At 38.9% G+C, this 27,080-nt stretch overlaps 1 protein-coding gene across 4 annotated transcripts in view; it reads left to right on the forward strand.

The window, feature by feature from the left end:
- Positions 1 to 22,288, forward strand: part of GREM2 (gremlin 2, DAN family BMP antagonist) — a 104,021-nt gene extending 81,733 nt beyond the window's left edge. For 3 of the 4 annotated variants that reach the window (XM_033099696.1, XM_033099695.1, XM_033099699.1), the window contains exon 2: positions 21,743 to 22,288. In XM_033099696.1, the coding sequence (XP_032955587.1) occupies positions 21,744 to 22,250 (507 nt within the window). In that variant the 5' untranslated portion in view covers position 21,743 and the 3' untranslated portion in view covers positions 22,251 to 22,288. Of the gene's footprint in view, positions 1 to 21,308; positions 21,571 to 21,742 lie in introns of those variants that run through there. The other variant, XM_033099698.1, reaches the window with a different exon arrangement.
- The last annotated feature ends 4,792 nt before the right edge of the window (positions 22,289 to 27,080 follow it).

Genomic DNA, 27,080 nt, shown 5'->3' on the forward strand with positions numbered 1-27,080 from the left:
TACCTGTAGCTATCAAAAAATAAATAACACATTTTCTTTTTTTAACAGTTACTCTTGAATCTTCTATAAAAAATGTCCAAAGGGGATGCAAAGAAAAAATCTTTCATTTTACTTGTTCATTTTGTTTCTTTCCTTGTGGCCCCTTGACCTTTTAAAAAGCTCAAGGATATATATATATATATAGTTTCTATGTAGATGGAGTATTTCCTCCTGGAAAGGTGCTCCAAACAATAGAGTGAAATAGAAGAATGAAGTTGCAATATACTCTACCTGACCAAACAGGTTTTGGTCTTAGCAAACACCAGAAAAAATTGTAACGTAAATTACTAGAAGTTACAAATGTGTAAGTTATTGTTTTCTCAGGGGCAAGGACAAACATTCCTATAAAAGGCAACTGATAGTGCAGAGGTGCCTTTTGATGAGAACTCCTGACAAGGTTGACTTTGGAGGTCCTTAGACCTCTGGATTTCTCTGGAATCATTTCAAAAATGTACTGTAAATTTTCATTTTTCGTGGCTCCTCTCCAGGTCGACACTAGATGTTGACAGAAAGGTAGTAAAATTGTATTTACCATTAAATCTCTACCTTCCCTCTTGATTACCAGTGGCTGTTCCAAAGCCACTTTACCAAGATAAAGCATTCGACAGCGTATTGAATGTGCCAGAAGCTGAATTCACTGTGATCAAGGCAAGACTCTGGCCAGAGACTTATTCATGATTTTCCCTGGCAAAGGTTCTAAGAGTCTATGCTCTATATTTACTCTTTTATTTTAGTTTCAATACTTTCTCAATCTCGCTCTCTCTCTCTGCTTCAAGAATTTCTGAGACATTTCAATTATTGTTTTAGGTTCAAAATTATATTTCAAAACACACATTACCAAAAAAAATACATCACATATGTGTACACCAATGTATATTTAATATCGGGGGCCTTACACATAGAAAGAGCTGGCCATTTTAAGCACAATAAAAGAGACCTGAGGAAAGCTCTCTAATATGAATAGATAATTTAACATGTTATTAATACATGATATTCCACCATTTGTGCTTCTTTGGGGATACTTACTGACTTTTCCTGTTTCATGTTTAATGTATATAAAAAATAAGAAAGTACAGGCAAGAGCATACAAATGTCTTCATGTGTGGACGTTCATAAGCTTTTCCCATCACGCACAAGACAGAACAAGAAGATATGAAGCCTTTGTAACTTAGAGCAGAAGAACTAGAAGAGAATAGGGGACTCAAAGATGGAATTTAGTGGAGGCAAAAGCAAATTTTACATGAAAACAGTTTTATTAAGACTTTATTTTGGTACTTTATTTTACCTTTTCTACTTTCCCAAAAATATGAGAGAGTACTGAACCAGACTGTTGGTTTGAAGATAAACTTGGCCAAAAAAAAAAGATCTTTGTGTCCACTAATACAAAATATTATACCAAAAAAATTTCTTTTAAGATAAATATAAATGTAAAAAGATAATTCCTGCTCTCAATGACTTTACAATCTCTCATGAAACTTCAGCCTATCTGCAAGCAGAGTCTATACTCCACACTGCCCCCGAGTCTCATCCAGCTGTCACTTTTTTGTGAAAATAGCGAGTAAGGTTCAAGGTGGGTATTTGACCTACTGTATTCTGTGGCTTGGATTCCTGTGTTTGAAGGAGAATGGACAAGAGGATCATTAGGGCCTACCCCAACTTCCCAACTCTAAGGCATAACTCCTACTCTTTTTTTTAAGGAGGGCACAGCTCATAGTGGCCCAAAAGGGGATTGAATTGAACCGGCAACCTTGGTGTTATTAGCACCACACTCTAACCAACTGACCTAACTAGCCACCCCATAACTCCTACTTTCAGAGAGCAAATTAAGGAAATTGAGGAAATTGAGCCTAAGGAAAATGCAAAAATAATGACAAAGTGCCCTCCATTCACAAAAAAAAAAAAAAAAAAGGAGGAAGAACCATGAGCTTGGGACACGGACATACACACACACACACACACACACACACACACACAAAATGTTTTCTAAAGTAGGTGAGTTTGAACTGGCTTTTATAAGTGAGAGAGAAACTTCTGACAAGTTCTGAAAAGGTTCTGTCTGACCTTTTCATACACCATTTTTAAGTATTATTCATTTTGCTTTAAATTTATTTTGTGAAACATGGAAATAAATTGACTATATTATTGAAAACAAGAATTGTGTCTTTCTGTTCCTAGAAAATACTACACAAACATCTAGGATTAATTTCAGGAGACTATAAGGAAAAGATAGAGGAAGAATGTTAATCTCTTATCAATCCAAATATGGCTTCAGATTTTAAAAATGTGTGTTAAGTGAATACCGTATGTACTAATATCCAGTTCACCTCGACCTAGAGTTCAAAAATAGATATAGAAATTTAATATGATTAGTTAGTTTACCAATTAAAATAAAGCAATTTTATTTTTGGAAAATGATGGTCATAAAAACTGGGTCCTGTTACCAGAAAAAAATAAGCATGAGAAAATACAGATTGTAACTAAGAGAGAAAAGGAAGGGAAAGAAATAATGAAGAAGCTAAAAGAAAGTTATTATGGAAGAATCAGTCCAAACAGTGACGCTAGCAAAGAGCCATTATTATGGACAGGAAGAGAAAAAAAAATACTAATTACGATGATATCCCCAATCCAAGCGCATTAAGTGTATGAGCAAATGGCTCTATACATATCACTAACCGTTGGTTTTCCTTAAACTATTATGAGAAACATGCATTTGGAAAACTTAAGGGGTGATTCTTCAACTTCCAAAAATATCTGCTTTTTAAAAGAATCCACTGTCAGATTCCCTCACATAGTTATGAGCTTTCAGCCTAATACATTTTAAATGATTCAATCCCTCAAATTTGGCTTCCACCAAGACTATTATCTCGTGAAGTTGACAATCAGCTTTGTTTCTCTCTAAAACTCAGGGAACTTGAAAAAGCAACACACCATTGAAAGAACAATTTATTGCACTCTGAAAACCCACAAGAACACTGGTCTTTATAATTAACTGGCGTGCTGTCAAGAAATAAATTCATCGAGAAATAAAAACATGCTGTCTTTCGGAAAGACAGTCTGTACTTTGAGAGATTTTGTTTTCCAAGTAGTGGTGCTCAGTAGTGCCAAGCCATGCATGCAACTTTTACCCAAAGCCTCTTTTGACCAAAAGCACAGATTTGGGGGCAGGATCACCCATTTGTTGCCACACAGAAGGATGTTTCTTTTCCTGAGGTGGATGTTTCTGAATGAGATAGAATTCTTTGATCAAAACATAATTTTCTAATGGAGTTACCTTTTCTTTTGAATTCATCTAGATGGCAAATCCAAAAATTCTTAGGTTTCAATTGTCAACTCTGCCCTTCAGACATGGGAAGAATTAATAGTTAAAAAGTGAGAAAGAGGGAAAACACATTTCTCTCCACATAGTATAAACTAAGGGTATATTTTCTGTTCAGAATTTTTGCCCAAAAAAGCAAAGACATTTAGCAAGAAAATTATTGATTTTACCTTTTACAAATGACTAAATTAGTCCTGTCTTTCCAACTGATGGTAGAATTTAAGAGATTATTAACCCTTAAATATTTCAAAACTTCAGGTTTTGCCTCTGCACCAGCATATCTCTATTCCCTTGCCCTTCCAAGAATGTATATTCCTTTGCAAAGCACAAGCAGGTCAACTACAGCCTGAATTAATTGAGAAAATCTGACATCTTTAGATATGTGAAAACCAATTCTTTGGCTCACAAGAAAGGAGTTTAACAGGCATGATTTGCAGGCATTCTGAAATTTTGTTTTTACTGTGAAAGTGAATGGAAATGACATCGATGGCAAAACCTACTGCTTTGTAAGGTACTACCTTTTCTATCTTGGCATCTCCGATGTGCCTTAGCTTGATGCTAGAGAGGACTTTGGTTTTTGAAAGTTAGTAGGTTAGGTAAGGGACACGGTGTATAGTGCTATACTTAATGGACATCCCTCTGAAAGGCATTTTCTTCCCAGATGACCCCAAATGCATTTTGAAGTCTTTCTCATAAATGCTCTTCTGATACTGCCATTCAAAAAAAAAAGTCTAATGAGATCCCCAAGGAAGGTAAGTAAGCTTAGGGAATAAGAGAATAATAGTAAAGTCACTGAACTCATTTTAATGCCTCATTTTGATACAGAGAAAACAGATTAGATTTTCATTATCAAACATATTAATTGATTATGCAGTTGCTTATAATTGTGAATTTGCAGATTTGACCCGGGAATGCTTTGCAGTTTCTAAACACTTGCTATTAAGAGTCGGGGTTGGAGAGAACTCAATGACCTTGATTCCAAACCAAACTTCTCAGAAGTCCATGGAGCATACTGGGGGTAGGAGTGAGGGAGACTGCATGGGAGGTCTACCATAAAGGCTTAGATCTTTCTTATTAGAAGAAAGATCCATGATTTCAGTGACTGAGATCTCGAAACCTTTAGGAGCCAGAAGAGTCATCACCTAGTAATTTAGCATCAACTCTGTGGTTTAGTGGTGGTTCTTTTCTTGTTTAAGAGGGGGGATTGTTCAAACAATATAGTTGGTTTGAAATACATCCAGGACCAATGCAAACACCAAGTGGGCTGCCCAGAAACCACACATTGTTTCCTTCAGACAAAAGATAATGATGCCCTAATGAGTTTTACCCTTTATTTCCCTCTCTGGAACACAGCCTCAGGAAGAAAACCCACAAAACAAAATTGTTAGTTCCAAAATTTACAATATTTTGCAATGACCCCTATCCTTTTTTCTTTAAGTGCTAGTACTAGTGTTGTTAAGTATTTGTGTTGTTTAACTCATAAATTCCAACCTCATATAATCCCAGAAGTGCCCTCCCAGAGAGAGAAAGGAAATGAGTAAATGAGGAAAAATAATAAAAGCCTTGCTGATATAGAGTACCTCCAAGAAACTTAAAGCACTCCTGTGATATTATCTAATTCTAATGTATTTTGATCTCATTAAAAGGGTGAAGCAACAAAGATGAATATTTTAAAATTATGGAGAGGGGAAAGTGAGGCAAAAAGAAGTTGATCTAATAGGTCTCTTTAATAAAAATCATTTACTAAATCATCAAAACTGAGTGGAGGAAAAGTTAAAATTCAGTTGACCAGACTTCTGAGACTTTGATATGTGTCAAGGATTTATAGGATTCGCTGGAATCATCTGTCCTTTCATTGAAGAACAAGCTAAATGGCATGATTACACATCAGTTATGCTGACACTATCCACAACCTCCCGTAAACTCACAATCTGCACGCCCCACCCCCATTCCAACTACCATCTCCTTCCTTTGTACTCATGCACAGCAGTCCCCCCAAAACGTTGCCTGTCGTTACGGTTCCTCACCCCCAAGTCTCTCCTCCTTATTGAATGTGGCTTCCTTTGTAAACATTTCCATTGAAATTGTTCTCATTAAATTGACCGTAGTCTCCATATTACCAAATCTATGGGCCCTTTTTTTCTCATCACCTACTTAATCTCAATAGCATTCCAGAGAGTGGATCACTCTTTCCTTGAAATACCTGCTTCTCTTGACTTATGTGACGCCAGTCCTTCCCCATTTATCTTATTTACCTCTGGCTGCTGCTTCTTAATTTTCTTTGCTGATCCTCCTTCTCTGCATGTCTTTTCAAGGCTGGAGGGCCACTGAGCTGTTTTCTTAGCAATTGCTCTTCTCTAGTATATGTCTAAATATGCTCATCTATGCCCCGGCTTTAAACATTGTCTCTCCCCCAATGTGTACATTTTACTCTCCCCTCTCACCTTTTGACTCATATTATCTTTTCCACTTGGATATCTAAAGGACATCACACTTAACATCAAATTTTTTATTTCCTCTTTTCCTAGTTTTTCTCATTTCAAAAACTTTGCTTCACTTCCACATCTAATGGAACATATGTCATGTTGTTTTTAGTCCCCAAACATGTCTTAAAGCCATTTCCTCCCCTTCTTTTCTACTACTACGACTCTAGTCCAAACCACAATTATTTCTCATCTGGATTATTCCAGTAGCCTCCTATATTGTCTTCCACTTGCATTCTCACCAATAGACCTACTTGCTTCACAGAGCAGTGAGAATTCTAAGTTTTTAAGACATTTAATTAAAGCATATCAGTTTGCTACTTTACACCTTGTGCCGGCTTCCCACTGAATATACAATAAAGTCCAAACACTTTATCATAGTCCATAAGTCTATAAGTCATCTGATCTCTATCCACCTCATTGCTTTCCTTTGATAACATCGCTTTGGCTCCCTAAGCTCTAGCCACCCTAAGAACATGGCAACTTGTCCCCATCCCAGTTCATTCCCATGCTAGCTGTTCCCTCTTCCCAGAAATCAGAGTATCACTCCTTCTTGTTATTCAGGTCTCAGGTTGTACACTCTCCTCCGAGAGGGGCTCCATAATCATTGACTCTAACGATACACCTATCCAAATCACTCTACCATCATCCTATTCTATGTTCTTCATAATATTTCTTGCTATCTGAAAGTATCTTAGTTTTATATCACTTGCTAGTTTGTTATCTATGTACGCTCACTAGAATGTAACCTCCTGGAAAAGCAGGACTGTGTCTGCTGTATCCCCACTTCCTGGTGCCTACAACAGTGCCTGGCACATAGGAAGTTCACAAGAAGTGTTTGGTGAGAAAGAACGAATTTACATCTGGGTGAAAATGCTGCAGTGGAGCACTTTAAAGGAGAGCCTAGGGATAGTAACTGGGACCGTGTTTCCCTGAAAATAAGACCTACCTGGACAATCAGCTCTAATGCATCTTTTGGAGCAAAAATTAATATAAGACCCGGTCTTATTTTACTATAATATAAGACCGGGTCTTATATAATATAATGCAATGTAATGTAATATAATATAATGTAAGAACGGATTTTATATTAATTTTTGCTCCAAAATACGCTTTAGAGCTGAGGCTAATTAGATCCGGCTAGGTCTTATTTTCAGGGAAACACAGGATTATAAAGAATATTAAATTTCTACTAATATCAAGGCCTTAGGTTTTCAAATCATAATTTAAAAATGTATAACAAATTATATCACCAAAGTGAACTGTGAATGCATTTCACATGAAAACTTTATATGGAATGATTCTGAAGACGTCTCTTTATATACAGTGCTTAAAGCAAGTGGGAGCTCAGATGTTGCATTGCTTTTTAAATCGATGTGTCAGAGAAGTAAGAAATGAATTGCAACTAGGAAGGGGCAAAGTAATTGTATTCAATTATTTAATTTTTTTTTTCGGTGCTGAAACCCGGGAATTATTTAAAATTTTTATCATTAAAGCCCTCTGCCTATAAGTTATGTAACAGAAAGCTCATATACCAAAAAAAAAGAAAAAGAAAAGAATCATCTAGAAGGCTTACTAAAGTACAGATGGTGGGCCCAAAAGAACCCACCCCAAAGTTTCCGATTCAGTACATCTAGGGGAGGAAGTAGGGGGCAAAATTTGCATTTTTAATAAATTCCCAGGTGATGTTTATGCTGCTAGTCAGGGAACAACACTTTAAGAATCTCTGATCAAAATTGATCAGCAATTAATTGTAAAAAGAGGAAAAGGGCCGGCCTTCATAGTTGTAAAGTAGGAGGAAATTTCAGTCATAACTTCCAGAATTATTCTACTTGCCTATTGCTAAGTTACCCAGAAAAATCACTTTTTATATTTTTTATTAATATATGTCTATTGTCCCATTTAATGTCAAAGTTTCTCTTTATGACTATTTTATGAAACACTTATAGATGTTTTCATACTGATGCTCTATTCACGTATTTCCTTTATTCTTTGCTAGCAAATTCTTCTCCTCTGTTTATTTAGAGAAGAACCTCCTCTAAATAATGTTTGCTTCTCACTATTTCCCTGCACTGAAACAGTAACTGGGTCTTCAAAATATTGCATTATATTTAAAAATTATTGGCCAGCGCAAACAAAAATTACAATTAAAACGGTTCGACATAGTGAACTGAGAAGATGTAAAGATGATCAGTGTTCTTTCCTTTGCTTTTGCTGGACCCCATCTCTTCTGCTGGCTCCTTGGCCTGGTCAGGAGTCCTGAATTGCTGGTTTCCTCTCTCAGTCTAATCAAGGGCTGCAGCAGCAACCTCATCCACCGTCCCTGGATCAAAAACACTTGATTTCCTAAACAAATACTCAAACCCAACAAATCTTAGAGTCCAAAGTTCTCTTAGTGACAAAGTAATGTTATTTCTAGAGATCTATATTAATAGATCTACAATCCACAATTAACATACACATATTCATATCAGTAGTACTTATAAAGTTGAAAACTGGACACAACCTAAATAGCAGAAGAAAGTACACGGAACACACATACGTATTAGAAAATTATATAGTCACTGAACATTATTTCTTTCTCTTCAATATTTTCTGAATCCTCCAAATTTTCTACAAACAACAAGCAGAATTTTTGTAGCCAAAATTAAATGATTATTTTAAAGATAAAAGGATTAAATTTTTTAAAAGAAAGGCAAGTTAATTTGGATGATACACATAGTGCCACTTTCCACCCAAGGCAGATGTCTCTTTTACTACATCCTTGAGGAATAATCACAAAACCTTTACTTACGTATTTTTTCTCCAAGAAGGACTTAACAGTACTATGAATTAATCCACACACTTTTCTTTTGGTTTTGAGAACAATATTTGATTTTCATTGATTTAGATTTTAACTGTAAACTGAACTTTGTTTATAAAATTGTTTTATATTAATTCCTCTGCTAGTTTCTTAAATTGAGACAAAACTCACATAACATAAAACTATTCATTTTAAAGGGCATAATTCAGTGGCATTTAGTGCATTCACAAAGTTCTGCAACCGCCAGCTCAGTCTAGTTCCAAAACGTTTTCATTACCCCAAAAGGAAATCTTGTATCCAATAAGGGCACAGTTCCCCATTCCTCCCTCCACTCCCAGCCTCTGGCAGCCACTAATCTGTGCTTCGTCTCTATGGATTTACGTATTCTAGATACAATTCACTTTTCAAAGACCAATAGCTATTGTTTAAAAAAAACAACAACAAGAAGAAAAAAAAAAAACATATATTGAGTAGGAATACTTTTCCTGGCCTACCTGTTCATTGGCCTGTTCATTGGTCCTAGCCTGCTCTGGAGTAGCTCAGGAGGGGCCGAATTGTGACTCCTACGTGACAGCCTTTCAAATATTTGACTGCAACTCTCAGGGATTATGCTCTCTCAACATCCTATGACTACCGTTGTGAGTGCTTTGCTAAATACCTATGATTTTCTTCATAGGAAATACATCGAGTTCCTTACACGGCCCCTTTCCTCATAACAGATACCTGCTATAGATCCTCTTCAACTCTGTAAGCACCCACTCAACATGGGCTGCCTGAAAGAGACCCGAACTTCATGAAGTAGAAGGAGAGAGGGGCAGGCAGACCATGAGAATCAAATGATCTGGTTCGTGGGCAGGCCTCTGCTTCTACGTGAGTGCCACCTTCTCTCCACGCCATCCGAGTGGCAGTGGGCCAGGTCCCTGGTTCAAACTCTGCTCTGGGCCCTGTACAGGGATCTCTTTTCCCAACACTGATTTCCATGGAGCCACAGAAGCTGCGTCTCACAGGCTTGAGAAGAAAGGCATCCTAAGTGGAAACACACATCACAATTACTTGCAAATCATCTTCCTCACATCTTCCTGTCACAAACCATTAAAGAAGACCTCTACTCTAAACATGGGGAAATTGCTCAAAGAAAGAAGAGATTAGTCTCTGGTCCTCATTAATGAAGATGCAATTAATGAAGTTTACCTTTACCAGTGGACGAGAGCCCAGTGATTATATTTTAGACAAATAATTTAGGCTGTGTTTTTCAGAATATGAAGCACTTATTAAAAATGCTATTTCTCAGTTTCCAGCCCAAATCCTGAAATCAGGATTCCTGCAGTATGTAGTTCTGGGATCTGCATTTTTTAACAAATTCCCAGGTGTGGCTTGTTTATAATGAAGTTTGAGGACCATTTAAATAAAAAGTGTTCTATACTGAATTTGTTTTGAATACAAATAATAGATATTGCTAATACAACTTGCTCGATGGAAAAATGTGCCAAACTTGAGTTTGGAAACAATATATTAGAAAATATTTGATAAGTTTGGCTTAAGGTATAACTGGCTCTGTTTGATGTTAACAAGAAACATTCCCTACAAATACTTCAAAAGTTTAGTAGAAGTCCTTTTATTTACATTATTTATAATTAGGCTGACCCAAGGAAAGATCTGAACAGAGAGTTATAAAAAGCAGAATGGACACCGAACACAACACGAGCACATGTGTGCTCAGTAAATATTTGCTGCATGAATGGTACACTTAAATTTGCTTTATTTCCCAAATAAAAGGCAAAGTAATGATTCTTAACCTCCCAGGCTTTCCCCTTCTCGAATATCAGTTGCATTCTGCCTGTTTGAATACTAGGAAATAGAACATTTGTCATTTCTCTCAAATATTAGATATTCATTCATTTGTTCAATAAATATTTGTTAGTCATCTACTATGTGCTGGGACCTGGGCAAAGTTTCAGGGATGTGGTGGTGATCCAAACAGGCTTGGTCTCTACTCTGAAGGAGTTTCCCATTGGAGAGGACTAGTGAGTTAGGACTAGTTAGTTGACAGATGAATTAATTTGAAAACTGAGGGGAATCTCAGAAAAAATAGGGATTTTTTTCTAAAATAGGGAACTTCAACCCAGGCATTCACTTGGAACTTGCCTCATGTTTAGCTTTTCAGGGTGATACTACTTGGGTTACTGATGTTGTGGTTCAGAAAGTAATTTCTATCCTCTCTAGTTATTCCATTTACCTCACTCAGAGTGAATCCTTAAATATTTGGAAAGCTTGATGAATTATGCTTTATCAGCAACATTTTCAAGCATAATAAACATGATTCATGACACATTATCTTCACGTCTTCCCCACTGCAATCTTGTTCCCACCCCCAGCACGTCTCTGAAAGTCTTCCAGCCAAGTTTACCGCCATCAATCCAGCGAACACTTTTCAGCCTTTACCTCATCTGACTTCTTATAGCCTTGACTCTCTCTGCCCTTCCTCAGCCACCTCTGTACACTCCTTTTCCTCATGCCCTTGAAAACTTGTGTCCTCAGAGTACCGTCCTCTGCCCACTTCTCCTATTAACTTGACCCCCCGAGTGATCTTATTACCCCTTTTGAATGGAACCAACTTTAGATCCATCCTCTGAGGCCCATCTTCTACCAGACACCTCTAGGGAGGCCCTAGAGACTCCCTACCCCTGCCGACCAGCTTGTCCTCAAATGTTCTCTATCATGGCGAATGCCAGCCATAGCCTCATCCCCAGCAGGTACTAGATTTCCATCTATTCTTCATCCTCATGTCCGTTCATTCACTTCAACATGTTAAAAGCCCCAATATCTAACATGTTTCCTTTTATCTCTATTGCCTGTTAGTTCAGACCCGCATCCTTTCTTTCGTGGATTACTCAAATAACCAATTAACTATACTCCTACTTCCAGGATTAATGTCACTTTTAGTTTATTTATCTCATTCCTGGCACAAAGTCAGCGTCTTATTCATCTTTGTATCCCAAGCCCTTGGAAAGTGCATGGAACATGTAGAATGAATGAATGAATGAATTAATGCTTACATCATTAGTAAAAACGCTGCCTGTTATAGGCTCGTAAATGGGATGGCTTTGGTATCGGTATTCATTTTTAATAGGTTTTTGACACTTTTTAAAAAATTTTTTCCATGACTCCATGTCCATTGGCATGTTTTAAGTCTCTTGGTTGTCTCTGGTTATGTTTGTTTTCTTTGGTCACAAGCCTTGAATTTGCCCTCTAATTTGTCTGAATTCAGCATCGGTTGTCAATAGTAGCTAACTTGAAAAAGCCAGAGTGCATAAGACTTACTAACTGAACCAGACTTCTTGTTTCAATTAAATTACTTAATATGGGACTTTCCAGATCTCTATGGACCCATTAGCCAACAGAGTGTTTTGAAAAACTGTCAGGGAAGAAAAGTTGCCGAGTTCGAGAGACACGAGTGTGTGAATAGGAGAGGGACAAAGCCTGAGGTCTTTCTTCATAACATTTACTTGTGGTCATAAAATTTTTATGTATAAAATAATTCAAGGATGAATTATTCTTCTTGCCCAGTATCATTAACACAATTCTCATACTTAGAAATAATAATATGATATGTTAGCATACTTAAATATTTTAGTGTGCTCTTCTCTAAACATTTTTACTTCTAAGTCTATATAACCTCTCACAAACTTTTTAATTGACGTCTAAAATTTGCCATGGATGTCATTTAAAGAATATTGCCAAGTTGATGTTTTAAAATAAAATGGTTTCAATACTTTTTTTTAATGTCTGCAGAGAAATCTGAATACCATGGTAGCTAAATATTATAGATATTTTATGCTCACTATTACACATTTTTAAAAATACACATAGAAATAATTCTTTAAAGAAAAATTTACATTATTTTTTCTTGAATTCATATTTCCCCACAGAATTTTCCTAATAGGTTTTTTGTTTGAAAGTCTTTATTTTTCACTCTTTTCTGTGACAAAAAGTATGCACATAAATTTTAATTTTAATTCTATTGTATTTAAAATTTTCCTGTGGATTGATTACTCCTTAGAATGAAGAACAGTATTTGATCAAAATACTATAAATATGTTACAAACGTAGTAAATAATTGTTGAATACAAAAAGGTAAATATCAGTTATTTACTTCTCTTAAAGAAATGCCCCATACATGGAGAATTTTGGTTGTTATTTATGTTTTCATAAATGAAATATATTTGTTGTCAAGAAAGACAAGATTCAGCAGAAATTTTCTACTGTGTGCATGTGTGTGTGTGTGTGTGTGTGTTTCTATGATTATATTCTGTATATAATATATACTAAGGAAACAGGTTCTTTGTCATCTCCCATCTTGACTACTCCAGCAACTCTTCTTGATAAAGATCTTCAAACTGGCCTCTGTATAATCCTGGGAGTTACAGAAAGGCTTTCCAAGGGTTATGTGTTTAAGCGTAGTTTTAGAGGAATCAGTATTCAAATCCGCCTTTTGTTCTTTCTCTTCTAAGAGATCTGCCTGAGATCTGTTCATAATGGGACAGGCAGGAAAGGGGTTTCCTAATTCTTTCAGTATTCCCTTTTTCTACTTGACTAGAGAAAGGGATAGCTCCCATCTAACCTACTCTTACTGTGGTGTATTTCCTGAGGTACAACAAAGGCTCTTGGGCCCCAAACAAATGGACAATTCTAAATATTGCTGTTCTCACTAAAAAGTAAATGACTAATAAATAAATCCCTCTTGGTTGTTTCCAATAAGCTGCCTTAAATCAAAATTGAAGGAGGATCTAATTGACTTGTCAGATGATATGTCCCCAAAAATAAAGTTTTGATGATGATCACTATGTGGTTTTTCAAAGTCTGAAAATTTTTTTTTAAATTGAGACATTTGTTGCTATTAAAAAGCACATTTCTATTACAATCTGTTTATGTGAACATATTTCCTTAGTATACGGTTAATTCACTGTCTTAACAGCATAATCAAGCGTTCAGTTGCTTTCCATTTTGTGCTCTATACTGCAAAGACCTGACTTTCCTCTTGTGCCTGTACTGTCACAGTGGTTGCCACAGCCTTAGTCATCAAATCCTTGCAAAACCACAACCAAAAACCAGACCAATAATTTCTCCTGGCATGTCTCTTTCCCAGGGGGCTGTTCCTTATGTCTCGGTAGTTACAGTGCATCCTTGCCCACACCTAAATCAACCACTCGCAAGGAGAGTGGAATAACCAATTGTCTTGGACCAATCTGTATACCATGTATGTAGAAGGGCCTGTGAAGACTTGAACTCCAGTACCTGAACAAAATTATGCTTCTTTTAGCAAGGAATAACGGGGACATGGGCTCCTCAGTAGTAAATTAGCAGAGTCTGCCCTAACGCTCAGCTCTCTGGTTTGGGTGAAAGGATAAATGTTGTGCTGTTCATTGAGATGGGAACTGTCAGAAGAGGAGGTGAGTGAGAAAATAGGATGAGATTTCGAACATATAGAATTTGGGATATCTACACGACATCCAGGCAATGTTTCGTAGGCAGTTAGGTATAGGGTCTGGGAGTCATGAGCAGATAGCTGTTAGTGGACGTCTTAGGCACAACTGCATTTCTTAGTAGGAACATGAGGAATGAGAAAACAAGATTATGGAAAAATCTTTAGGGACTAGCAATCTTTTAGAGAAAGCCAGAAAAAAAAAAGAAAAGAAAATCAGGAAAAGAGGTGGAAAGAGTGAAGAGAAATAGAAAAACAAAAACTTTTGTCATAAATTCCAGAGGAAGTAATAAGGGGTACACAAAGTTTTGTCAAGCTTTACTATGTGCTCTGTCACCATTTCCTACATATCATCATACAAGTAAAACAAAGTAGCTGGAGTAGAGTGAACAGGAGAAGCTGATGGAATAGATGGGCAGGATGTTTTTGATTTTGCTCAAAGCACTTTAGACAAGCCTTTCTAATTTGTGTGTATACATAGACAGAGGATCTATATATATACCCTGCTTTCTGGGAAGTGGAAGCCTGCTGTTTTAGAAGCTCTCCCTGAACACACAAGGCTGCCCAGGGAAGGAATGAAGAAGGGACTTGAGGAGTGCAGAACCACTGCAGCATGATGGATCCCTTGAGCACAACAACCTAATATCTTAATTTGAAAACAAAACAAAACAAAAGGCTTTGTCTCGTAACTACAGACAACATCACTGGCTATAAAATCCTTCATGGGTCACTCATAATATTTCTTCCTTCCTTTCAAAGAAAACTCATGGTCTTTTTCGCTGAAAGACTTCTGAGGTTATGACTTGATTTCATGGCAAGTGCCATTAACACCATTTTGCAGAGGGGAACTCAGAGAAGTGAGTCACACAGGGTCACGAGATGGGCAGCCCTGGGCCCAGAAATCATGTTCTCACTCCCATTCCCAAATGGCCCTGCTCTAGATCAAAGCAACCATGTGTGTGTAATCTTACAGATTTCAAAAGTTGTCCCATCCATTTTCTTACTTAATTTAATGCTTTGCTGCCATCTTGCCTCAGTCTTACATTTCCCAGACTGAGTTTATCCTAACGATTTCTTCAACCATTAAGAACTGTGATTAAAATTCCTAAATGATACTCTTGCTATTCAGAAGTCAAAGCAAGTAATGATAGTATCACTCTTTCTTTAGCTGAAAACCTTTTTTAAAAATATAATTTTTCCAGATGAAAATAAACGTCTCCTGGAACAAAATGATTAGTCAACATTCCACTCAGGCAATGTCCCCTGGAAAAGTAAATGAATCCTTTTGTATTTCTAACTGAGTCGTGTGGGAGGCCCTCATTATTGTGCTTTGAAATTGCAAGTTACTTCCTAGTCTTCTCATGACAGTTCAAAAGATTTATAGTTAGTACTTCTTATTTCTCCTTTTTCTAATATTTTCTCTCTTTAGCTTAGAGTAAGTTGCAATCATTCCTCTTCAACATACAACTACTGCATTTGAGCTTGGTGATCAACTCTCTTGTAATCAGAGAGATGCAGATTAAAGGAATAATAAGGTACCATTTCAAATTTTTCAGATAGGCAAAAAGTAATATATCGGGTAACACCCAGGGTTAGCAAGTAGGTGTAGCAGCAGGGACTCATATTACCCGGGAGAGAGCAGAGATTGCTATAAGCACTTGGAGAGTAACTTGGCAAAACTTAGTCAAGCTCTAGTTGTACATATCTTATGACCCAGCATTCTACTTCTTGGTGTAGCCTCTAGAAAAACTCCAACAGATGGGCATAAATAAACACCAAAATATTCAGTGCAGCACCATTGGTAAAAGTGAAAATTTAGAAGCAACTAACTATTCCTCAGTAAAGTGAATGCATAAACTATTCTTTCATATTCATCAGTGGAGGTGAAGAGACTCCTAAAAAATCCACATGTCTAAAACCTCAAACACCTATTTTTGAATTAAACATCTGCAAAAGAAGAATGTTGTGCTATTTATCCAAAGGTCAAATACATATACATACAAACACACTCTTATACACAAAACATAAGCAGTAAAAGCAGAAAAACATCAACAGGAATGACATTTACCAAGTTTGGGATGCTGATCCATCCCAGTGAGGTAGGAGAAAAATGGGAGAATGAAACTAGCTTTACTTGTATTATTTTATTTATTTCAAAATAGAAAGAGATTGCAAAATAAAGACGGGAAATACTAATGCTGGTTTAATTTTGGTGGTGGATCCATAGGCTCTGGTATATATTGTGTCTTGCTCTATGTTTAAAATGTTTCATAGTTAGAAACTTTAAAATTCAAAAGGACTTTTCTAGCAAAAGAGACTAAAGCCAAAGGGAAAACAATGACTGGATTGGATAGGAAAAGTTTAGAGCAGGATTTGGCCAAATTTTCCTGTAAGAGGCCAGATAGGAAACATTTTTGACGTGATGGGCAAATTGGTCTCCATCCCCACAAGTCACTGTGTCCTTGTAGCACAAAAGCAGCCAGAGATAAAATGTAAATGAATGGGCGTGGCTGTGTTCAATAACTTTATCTTCAGACCTCAGCTTGGTTTCAGCCCGGAGGCTGTAGTTTACTAAAGATCACAGTTGCTAAATGTTAAGTAGCTTCAGTAGACCAACAATCTTAGGCTAAGAGGATGATCCACGGGCTAAAGAACATTCACATCTAATTGGGGAGCTAAACTGCCACCTCCCAGCCTAAGAATGCAAGTCATAACCCTCTGGTTGTTGTGGTGCTAGTATGAGGTTGGTGCGAAAGTAATTGCGGTTTTTGCAATTGTTTTTAACCTTGTAAACTGCAATTGCTTTTGCACCAACTTAATAGTAAAACTCATAAAAATAATCTCTGAATTCTGACATCGTTGGGGGTTTTGTTTGGAGTTTTTTTATTTGGTTTTGATTCTGTTTTCACTTGGGCCATGGGAACAAGTTTATCCCAGGTTTGTCTGCCAATATTCAGCCCTGGGTACTTCCCTTCAACCTTCCAAAGATGCCTTGGAATTCTTAGGTCACAGAAAATATTTGAGCCCCATCCCATGCACTACTCCTGCACTGCCTAGTGCTGCCTTGACCTGACCTCTAAAACTCTACAAGGTCACTCTGGGAGTGAGTTCATCAGCTTAGCTGTACCCTTGACCTTTGCTCACCTACATAGATGTTTAGGTCAGGATAGTTCAGCCCTGCTGCATCCTTTCCTAGAAATTAGCTCCTATTACAGAATCCCTTGACACTTCTAAGAAGGGCTGATAGAAGGGGCCAGTGATTTTCTAGCTGCCTGAATACTAGACTTTGGCCTGGGCAGCCCTTGTTCTGGTATCTACAAAGGGCAGGCCCCAGCACATTCGGTTAAGAGGAAAGTGCTTCCACTACTTCTCTCTTTGCACAACCCACTTGGACCGACCCAGTCTGCTTAGCCCGTCAGCATTTACAGTCCTGCCAATGCTTGCAAATTCACGACATAGTTAGGCCATAAAGATCACCAATAAAACCAACAGCATTTATTTACAAGTTTCTTCTGCTACAAGCCAAATACAAGAGATGAGGATAAAATGAAGTATCTTTGTGCTGTCCTTACCGGCAGTGGTAGAATTCCTGAGAGGTAAATTGTATGCCAACCATTTCTCTGAGCAGCAGAGTGATTCAGGGCATAGCAAGACTCTGCTAAATGCAGGTCCTGGTGGGGCCACTGACGCGTGTGTGCATGGATAGTTAGAGAGCTGGAGGAAGAGGCATGAACATTCTCTCCCTGAGTAAACCCGCTAGCTAGGGCCAGTGGACTATGTGCTGTGAGTGACAGCTGGCTCAATTGCTTTAGTGCTCTTGAAGCAAAGAGGATACAGCCTAACAGTCACCACAGCAAAATACTTCTTCCCTACTTACCTGTCCTGACACTGAGATGCTAGAGCCTTGGTAATCTTACTGCTGCTCTGTGTGAAGGAGAAAAGAAGCAACGTGAAGGGAAGGGAAGAGGGAAGAGAGAAGTCCCTGGCTTGGTCCCAGTTATCTAGCTTTCATCAGCTTCTTTTGCTAGTCCTGGAAATGGGAGGTTTGCTTTTCTCCTTCGGTTCTTGTGAGGCATAACTTTATAGGGGTGATTGCCAGATGTTTTGAAAATGTTTTGAAGTGTTCTGAGGATGCAAGTTATTGATCACCACATCTAATACGTTGGCTCTAAAAGTTTTTGCCCCAAATCAATCTGAACATGTTATAGCTCTGTTCTCCCTGACAACAACCAAGACCTGTTGCGGGAAAGCATTCATTTTTGAGCCTATCAAAGATGCATGTGAAGCTGTTCCTGGAACTAGGACCTGACGACCAGACTAACTCTGTAAATCTTTCCTGGCTGGGACTTGCAAATTTTTGTGTTTACTCAGAAAATTAATAATTTCGGAAATTATTAAAATGGAACCCACATATTTTCTTTTTAAGAGACTATTGCGATCACAAATCATTCTGCAAACATAATAAGTTGTGTAAGCTGAGCGAGTCCAATACTAGATGCTTGCCACGAGCCAGCAGGAAGTGTGGCCATTTTTATAGGAAACTTCATGTGTGGAACTCAGGAGGCATGAGAGCAGCCCTTTAAAAACAGCTTTGCAATTTCAATAATTGTGTTGGAAACAATGTTTCTACACAAGAAAAAAGAAGTTCTTCCTTTTTCTCCCCTTCTGATCTTAATTCTTCTACTTCCCTGCCTATGCCATCTACATTTACCTAACTCCTACACTTTCGGCAGTGTCATCACCTGGAGGAAACATACACAGATTTTAAGAGATGCTTTCGATGCAGAAGTTTTCTATAGTTTGTGTAATTTTAGTACCCAACGTCACCACTATAAATTTCATAAAATTGAAAAACAAGAAGAGATGCTATCTAGGCATCTCCTCCTCCCTCTCTAGGATAACCAGTGCTCTGTCCCTGTCCCCTTCCTGTCCCCTGCGGTGCCTACAAACGTCACCTGAAGCACTTCTTTAAAATATAGATCTCAAACTCCACACCAGATCCCCTGATTCAGAATATTTTGGCGTGGAGCTCAGGAATCTACATTCTAAGACATCCCAGGTGATTCAGATATTATTGGTCCCAGGATCACCACCAGGAGACCCTATGCCATTATTCTTGTGTAACTGTCACATTGTCATTTCCATGCCTTTCTCTGTCTTCTTAATTGCAATTTTGTCGAAGGCAACAAAACACATGGTATTCATATTTCATTCAACATGTATTTATGGAGTTCCTACTATTTACCAGGCACTGTTCTGAACGCAGCAATCCATAAAACAGGCAGTTTTCTCTCTTGGACCTCACATTCCAGCAATACAAAAAGAAAAAACGGGTGATTAAATACTGTCTTATAAGGTGTTAAGTGCCATGGAGAAAAACGAAGCAGGGAAGGAGACAGTGAATGCCAGGCTGTGGTAAAGTTACCCACTAAGGCCTCACCAGGAGGTGATAATTAAGCAGAGGCTTGAAGACTGTGTGGGAGAAGGCTATTCTGGGGACATACAATTATGAGGAAAGGCAATGCCAGGCTCTAGAGCAGAATGCTGAGCGCACTCTAGAAACAGAAAGGTGGTGGGTATGAGCAAGGAGGAGAGAGTAGGTGAGAAGCCCCCGGAGACTAGAGTGGGGAGGGCAGATCTTGTAAGGGCTCACCTGACACTGGCAGAACTTTGTCTGTGAGAGAGGTCCTGGAATTCACAAGGCTTATCACAGTGCTTGCTCTAGATGAAATACTCACCAAGCACTCGATGAATGAAGGAATCATCTGCTGCTGACATGCAAAAGCCTGTGGTGGCTTTGACTTAGACTAATAACAGTGACACAGGAAGATATGTTAGCTCAGATGTTTTTATACGGCACTTTATGTCCCAGAACTTATTTCTCTTATAACTGGAAGTTTGCAGCTTTTGACCACCTATCTATCAAGCTATCTATCTAGCTTAGATATTTTAACACAAATATTTTTAATAAAGAGGCAAATATACTCATCTGCAGCCAAGACACATGGACTCAAATATACTGGCCATGTGATTTGGTAAGTTACACAGCCTCTCAATGCTTGTTTCCTTGTCCATAAAATGGGGGAAATGGTAATACGTATTTCATAGAACACTGATAACTATGCTTATACATGAAAGGAAACTGTAAGAGCGTCTGATGTGTATCCAGTTCCAATAAATATTAACTATTATCATTAGCATGAATATATTTAAGATGTCTATAATAGTTCGTGAAGCTTAATATGTTTAATATTAAATTTAGTCATTATATGTGATTATGCATACTCTATGTATTATAATTAATATATACTACATAACTATATAATGCTTTTATATATAATGTTTACGTGCCATTGTGGGGTGTACACGTTAAAGGAATGAGTCTCGTGCAGTTCTGTGAGTGGTACAAGACACAGAGAGAGAATGTCCAAATGTAACTTTGATGATGATGATGAGGAGGATAAACATGAGAGATCTGCTTGTAAAAGAAGACGATACCTATTTCATATAACACAGTAGAAACATCCGTTGTCTCTATTGAGAGGTACTGCTGTTCCTTGAGGATATAAATGAAACTATCACAATGAAAACTGTGAACTAAACTTTAAAGAAGTCCATCTGTCAGTCAGACTTTGATGTGCTTCCTACAAGACATGGTTTAGAGTAAGTGTTGCTCTCCAGATCCCATCATTAAGTGTTGGCTGGACTTGTGTCATGGACCAAAGAATAATCCACTCATATTGTCACCTTGGCATTGGCCTAAGGCAGTTTTCACAATTACAGTCGTGGACACTTCTTAATTCACCACTGGGAAGTGGTTTTCACTGCAAGAATCTAATTCATGACTCATTTGGATTATTTGAATATCTTTGTGCAGATGGTAAATGTTATTTTTATTTGTTAACAATTAACAGGCACAAATATTAATTTTCCTAATCTATGTCCATTTCTAACTTTTATACTCATTTTTAAGAAACTTGTGAACCATGCTCACCTTTCCTTTGCATTTTATTAATTTTCCGGATCATATCCACGTCTAGTGATTAATTTTGATGGCTCTGGAGGCAGATGCCTGGCTCCAAATCCAAGCCATTACTTCGTGACTGTGCCACCTTGGGCAAATTCCTCAACTTTTGTCGGACTCAGTTTCCATCGCCATAAAGTAGGGATAATAAATAACGTCACCCCGTCTTAAAGCTGCTTTAAGGAACAAATGAGATATATATGTAAAGTATTTAGGACAGCACTTGGCATATACTGAAACACAGTTAATTGTTGGGTATTATCTATTATTCATACTGGGCAAACTGGCTTAAGCTAATTTTGACAGCCTTTGCTTTGTAATTCTTCTGTAGTTCTTCAACACGTATATTTTCTTACTATTACGTCCTATTTCGTCCACCCCCTTGCCTTCGGCGCAGTATTTAGGATATCATCACTGCTGTCTGTATGTATTATTTAATCACTTCTCACCTCCAGCTGCCCTGGGCATCCAGCAGCCAGCCTCACCCTTCCTGACTGCAGATCCTCCTAAGAAAACCATAAAACATTAAAAGGAAAACGAAGCCGTAGGTATCGCCCGCCCCGACTAACCCCTCTAAATGCTTTTCTTATCGCAGGATGTTCTGGAAGCTTTCCCTGTCCTTGTTCCTGGTGGCCGTGCTGGTGAAGGTGGTGGATGCCCGGAAGAACCGGCCCGCGGGGGCCATCCCCTCGCCTTACAAGGACGGCAGCAGCAACAACTCGGAGAGATGGCAGCATCAAATCAAGGAAGTGTTGGCTTCCAGCCAGGAGGCCCTGGTGGTCACCGAGCGCAAGTACCTTAAGAGTGACTGGTGCAAGACGCAGCCGCTGCGGCAGACGGTGAGCGAGGAGGGCTGCCGCAGCCGTACGGTCCTCAACCGCTTCTGCTACGGCCAGTGCAACTCCTTCTACATCCCGCGACACGTGAAGAAGGAGGAGGAGTCCTTCCAGTCGTGCGCCTTCTGCAAGCCCCAGCGTGTCACCTCGGTCCTCGTGGAGCTCGAATGCCCTGGGCTGGACCCTCCCTTCCGACTCAAAAAAATCCAGAAGGTGAAGCAGTGCCGGTGCATGTCCGTGAACCTTAGCGACTCAGACAAACAGTGAGCTCCCGGGGCAGGATGCAGCCCCGCGCCGCGCGACCTGTCCGCCGGGTCACGCCGCCGCCGCCGCCGCCGCCGCCGCCCCTGGCCACTGAACTCACTCACATGCTGCCTGGTGGCCGCCCTCAGCAGCAAGCACGTTTCTTGGGGCTGATGGTGTCCTTGTCACATGCGCAGACCGCAAGTGGAGCTTTGCTGATGTGTTCTTCGCCGACTCTTCGCCGACTCCGGGCCACACCTGTGCCTCCCAAACCAGGCTGTGTTTCAGGCTCGAAGGAAGATGCTGGAAAACCAACACCCACCACCCAGCAGTCAGAGAGGATCTTTCGGGTGATGCACTGTCGACCGGCATTGATGTTTCCACCATGTGGAAAGGCGAGTATTTCCCTGTCCTCACCCTACACTCCAGCTGGCCCCTGCCTCCCTGAAGTGAAAGATGCGCCAGTCTTCTGAGCAGCCCCTCAAACCTCTGCGGCTGGTCCCTGTACCTCTGGCTGGGAGAGTTCACTGTAGATTCCAGGGCTGTCCTCTCGCTGCTGGGCTGCGGATTTGGACAAGGGCCACAAGCTGTCTGTGGACGGGGAGGTTCTCCTAACCTGATACCAAGACGACGACTTGAGCCACTAGGTCATGAAGTGGGTTCTCTTGGGGACTGTGCTCACAGCAGGCCACGCTCTCCTCACCCCCAGCCGCCGCCACCCCACCTTCTTCCTCACTTACCCCGCCCCCATTTATGGACTAAAGATGAACTCTGGTGTGCATGCTATTATCGCTGCAATTAGAATATTATTACACACAAAGGTCTCTATATTAACGCTGGTTTTATCATTGACCTATATTGTAAAGAGCCGTTGAAAAGTATTATAGACCTATCCATGTATTGTTTCACTTGTTTTGACTCTGGCTTTGCGGCAGCATTCTGATTAAGGACCAGAGCAGATGATCGTCTGCCCAGAAGGTGTTTTACTCAGAATTACTACCTGGCAGCAGTTTACTGTCATGCACCTATTCTTAGATTGGGAAGGGAGATGGGCTGAGTTGTGATTTGACGTTGGATAGGATAGCACAGAAGGTAGTGAGGCATTGCAGCACAGTGTGGGAACCGGTCTGGGATGGGTGGGCGTAGGGAGAGGGGTTCACTGGGAAGTTGTGTACCTGAAACTCAAAAGCCTCTGTAATATGTAATATGCCCGTGTACCCTATTTCACTGCCATGACACTCAGCAAAAACTATGTCCTGTAAAAGAGAGAAATATTTAAAAATATAAAGAGTTGGGTCACTTGGTGATATAGGAGGAAATAAAGGATAAAATTTATTGAATAGAAATCTAGCTGAACTGTCCTACAGAAAGCAACTGGCTTCCTTTTCAGAGAATGGTCAGCTTTCATTTTTATAATGAATCGTTGAAGTGGTCATGTTGTGGTCTCTTGATAGAAGGAATTTGACATAATTTATTTTCCTGCAAAATTATACCTACTCTGAGTCCCTTTGTTAAATTGCCCCACCAAAAGGGTCCCTGTGAGTGGTGTTTATGGAATCTGACAATGTGAATGAGATTTCAATCTGATGGGTGGGAATGAGCATACTTGGAAAACTTGTCACTGGTAATTCCCAAGCACTCAGTCTCAGGTGCTCTGCTCAGGGGACTCAGGAAGGCTTGATTTCCAGGTATGTTAGAACCCCTCTACAAGCTGCTCTGGGAACTGAGGCTTCCCGACATTAGACAGTGATGGAGCATCTAGAGACATTCACCTGGAGAGCAAGGATGTGGGTAGGGTGTGGCATGTAGGCAAATCTGTTCCCTGCCCCTGCACTGCAGGTTTCATTTCTGTCACTTCTGTGACACCACGAGACCTGAGCAGAATACACAGTTATAAAGGGGGGTGGAGGGTCTCGGCTTCCGAAATGGGCATATACACCCTAAGTCAGGAAATTTGTATTTAGTGGACACCTCAAGTCAGACTCAGGCAGAACATACAGCAGAAAAGCTGTGAGGGAAAGAGGTCCACGTGATTATAAGGGAGGCCAAGGGAGTGGAGTAGGAGGGAAGTGGAGGGCAGCCTCTGGCCAAACTGCAAAGCCAACCCCTGTCATTTTATTAATACAGAACCCAAGCAGATAGGGGAAGAATTAAGCTATGAACTCACAGAATACAAACATGAGCTCACTCTTTGAACACAGTGGTGGGTATAGCAATGGAAGCAATATGATATGCTGCAGTGTGAAGCTCCTTCTGGGGGTTCTTGTATGTACAGAGTTTACTTTATAATGGCTCAAATTGTATTTAATTTTTTTTTTTTTGTTTATAAATGAAGAAAAGCTATAAGTATAATGTAATTATTTTATAGGTGTACTATTAAATTATAGAACAAATAAAGATACTCTAGGATTATATGTGACCCTGGTGTGATGTGCCATTAAAAGTGGAATTCTGAACTTGGTTTGGTGGGCAGCATAGAAGCTCCAGCCATGGTGAGTGCAACCCGTACATCACACGATCAGCTTTGGGGCCTGGCCTCTTCAAAGAGAATCAAAATCAGGCATCCAACGAGCAGACGTGGTGGGGATGGCTCTCAATCCGGGTCTTGGGGAGTTTCCAAGCTTCTACAGATCCCCCAGCAGCTGAAGACAGAATTCTTTTCCTATTCTCACTGTGTTCTCTGAATCAGAAATACTGAATGAGGAAGCCTGGAGAAAGTGCTGCGAAAAGAAGTCTACTATAAACCTTGTCTGCCTTTAGCGGCCAGTGCTTCACACTTATCTTTTCAACAAGCCAGACCCTGTCCTGAGTTTTGTCCATTTTCACATTCACTATTCACAAGTTTCAACATTTCTTAATTTAAATACTTTTTAGATTCACAGAGTCTTAGTTTTTCCTACTAAAAATTGACTTATCTGCCATTCAAGAAACTCAATTACCAGTAATAATAATAATAATAATAATAATAATAATAATAATAATAAAAAACTTGAATAAAATTGCATATGGTCGATTCACTGTATGGATTTAAATGGAGTTTAATTTAATAATGAATAATTCATTTTAGTTTATTAAATGGGACCCAATATTCCACTTAAATGAGACTAAGATATTCCAATTCACTTGTTTCTGAAGTTGACTGATTGAATTTTAAGTTATAGTCAATGAAAATGAATTTTTCTATTGAGTGAACAACTTAAGAATGTATGTATTCCTAGACAGCATATTTGATGGTTGATCTATCACCACTGATTATTAATGTCTGGAGAGGGGATAACCAAGAAGACCACATCATAAATAATACAGTTAAAATTTGTTGATCATCAGGTTATTTTTGGAATCCTTTTTAACCCCCACACTTGCCACATTCTTCACCCAATCCTATTGCCACTGCTTCTCAAGCACAGCAGGCAACTGATGCTTTATGAAAAGGGAAATAAGGGAATCCATGCAGTTTTTTTCATTGTTGTTGTCTGTATCCATTGGTGTTTTGGGGTTGCTAGCTTCTCTAGTACTCAATCTAAGATACATGAGGAATAAAACAAAGCCACTGTCATATTATTCCTTGAGTCCTGAGATTCCTATCTAGTCTTCCTTCTTTTCCCAAACTTTTGGAATATATATATATATCATATATATATATATATATATATATATATATATATATATATATATATATATGTGTGTGTGATGTTTCCCCCAAAATAAAACCTAGTGGACCATCAGCTCTAATGAGTCTTTTGGAACAAAAATTAATGTAAGATCCGGTCTTATTTTACTATAAGACCGGGTCTTATAATATAATGCAATATAATATAATATAATATAATATAATATAATATAATATAATACTGGGTCTTATATTAATTTTTGTTCCAAAAGACGCATTAGAGCTGATGGTCCTGCTAGGTCTTATTTTCGGAGAATATATATATGTGTGTGTTTGTGTGTGTGTGTGTGTGTGTGTGTGTGTATATATATATATATATATATATATATATATATATATATATATATATAAAATCTCCAGAGTCCTTCGTGTATGAATAGGAAGACTGTGTGTACTCCATCTTGCCTGGAATTAGAAGTCTTCTGAATCTTTATAAGGTTTATCACCTTATTCTCTAAGGTTTATGGTGTATAAACCTTAGAGTTTAGTGTATATATGGTATATAAACCAAGACCTCCAATATACTTGCTCCATCTCTCTCATCTGTTCCTATTACATGATGTCAATTACATGGTAAATCAATATACTTTATAGAATGTCCATAAAATCCAGGTCACTTCAGATTATATCTTGACAAAAGGAGAAAGAACTTACATAGATTTTGGGGCAAAATCTATTGCGCATCGCAAGGAAATGTCAGTGGCATCTGGTTCTCCTTCCTCATAGGGATGGCCGAAAACTCATTTGCTAGCACAGGTGCTAAAGCCTATTTTAATCTGCTCTAGCGAAGAAACCACACTGACCTACTGCCCTGATGCTTGCCATGTTCCATCACCAGGGGCTGGCCTGGTGAAATACATGAGGACATTCAGTGACTGCTGCAGTATGGAAGTCTTTGAAAATGTCACTGATTTTCCCTCTTCCCTCTGGAATTCAGCATTGTTTTTGATTTACTTGTTTTCTTGGTGTAGAAAGCTTCCACTTGTGCCTCCTTACTATAATAGCTCTTAAGAAGTCAAGGAATCAATGTGAAGATTCTTCACACTACCGAGGGTATTTCTTTCAATTAGGCATTTGGAGATAAGAGAAAAAGCTCGCCACATTGGCCCATGGATTAGTGGGCTCTCTGAGAGACAGACCTTGGCTAAGACTCTTGCACCCCCCACTTTAATAAGGAGTCATGG

This window comes from Rhinolophus ferrumequinum, chromosome 27 (genome assembly GCF_004115265.2).
Source record: "Rhinolophus ferrumequinum isolate MPI-CBG mRhiFer1 chromosome 27, mRhiFer1_v1.p, whole genome shotgun sequence".
Taxonomy (NCBI): domain Eukaryota; kingdom Metazoa; phylum Chordata; class Mammalia; order Chiroptera; family Rhinolophidae; genus Rhinolophus; species Rhinolophus ferrumequinum.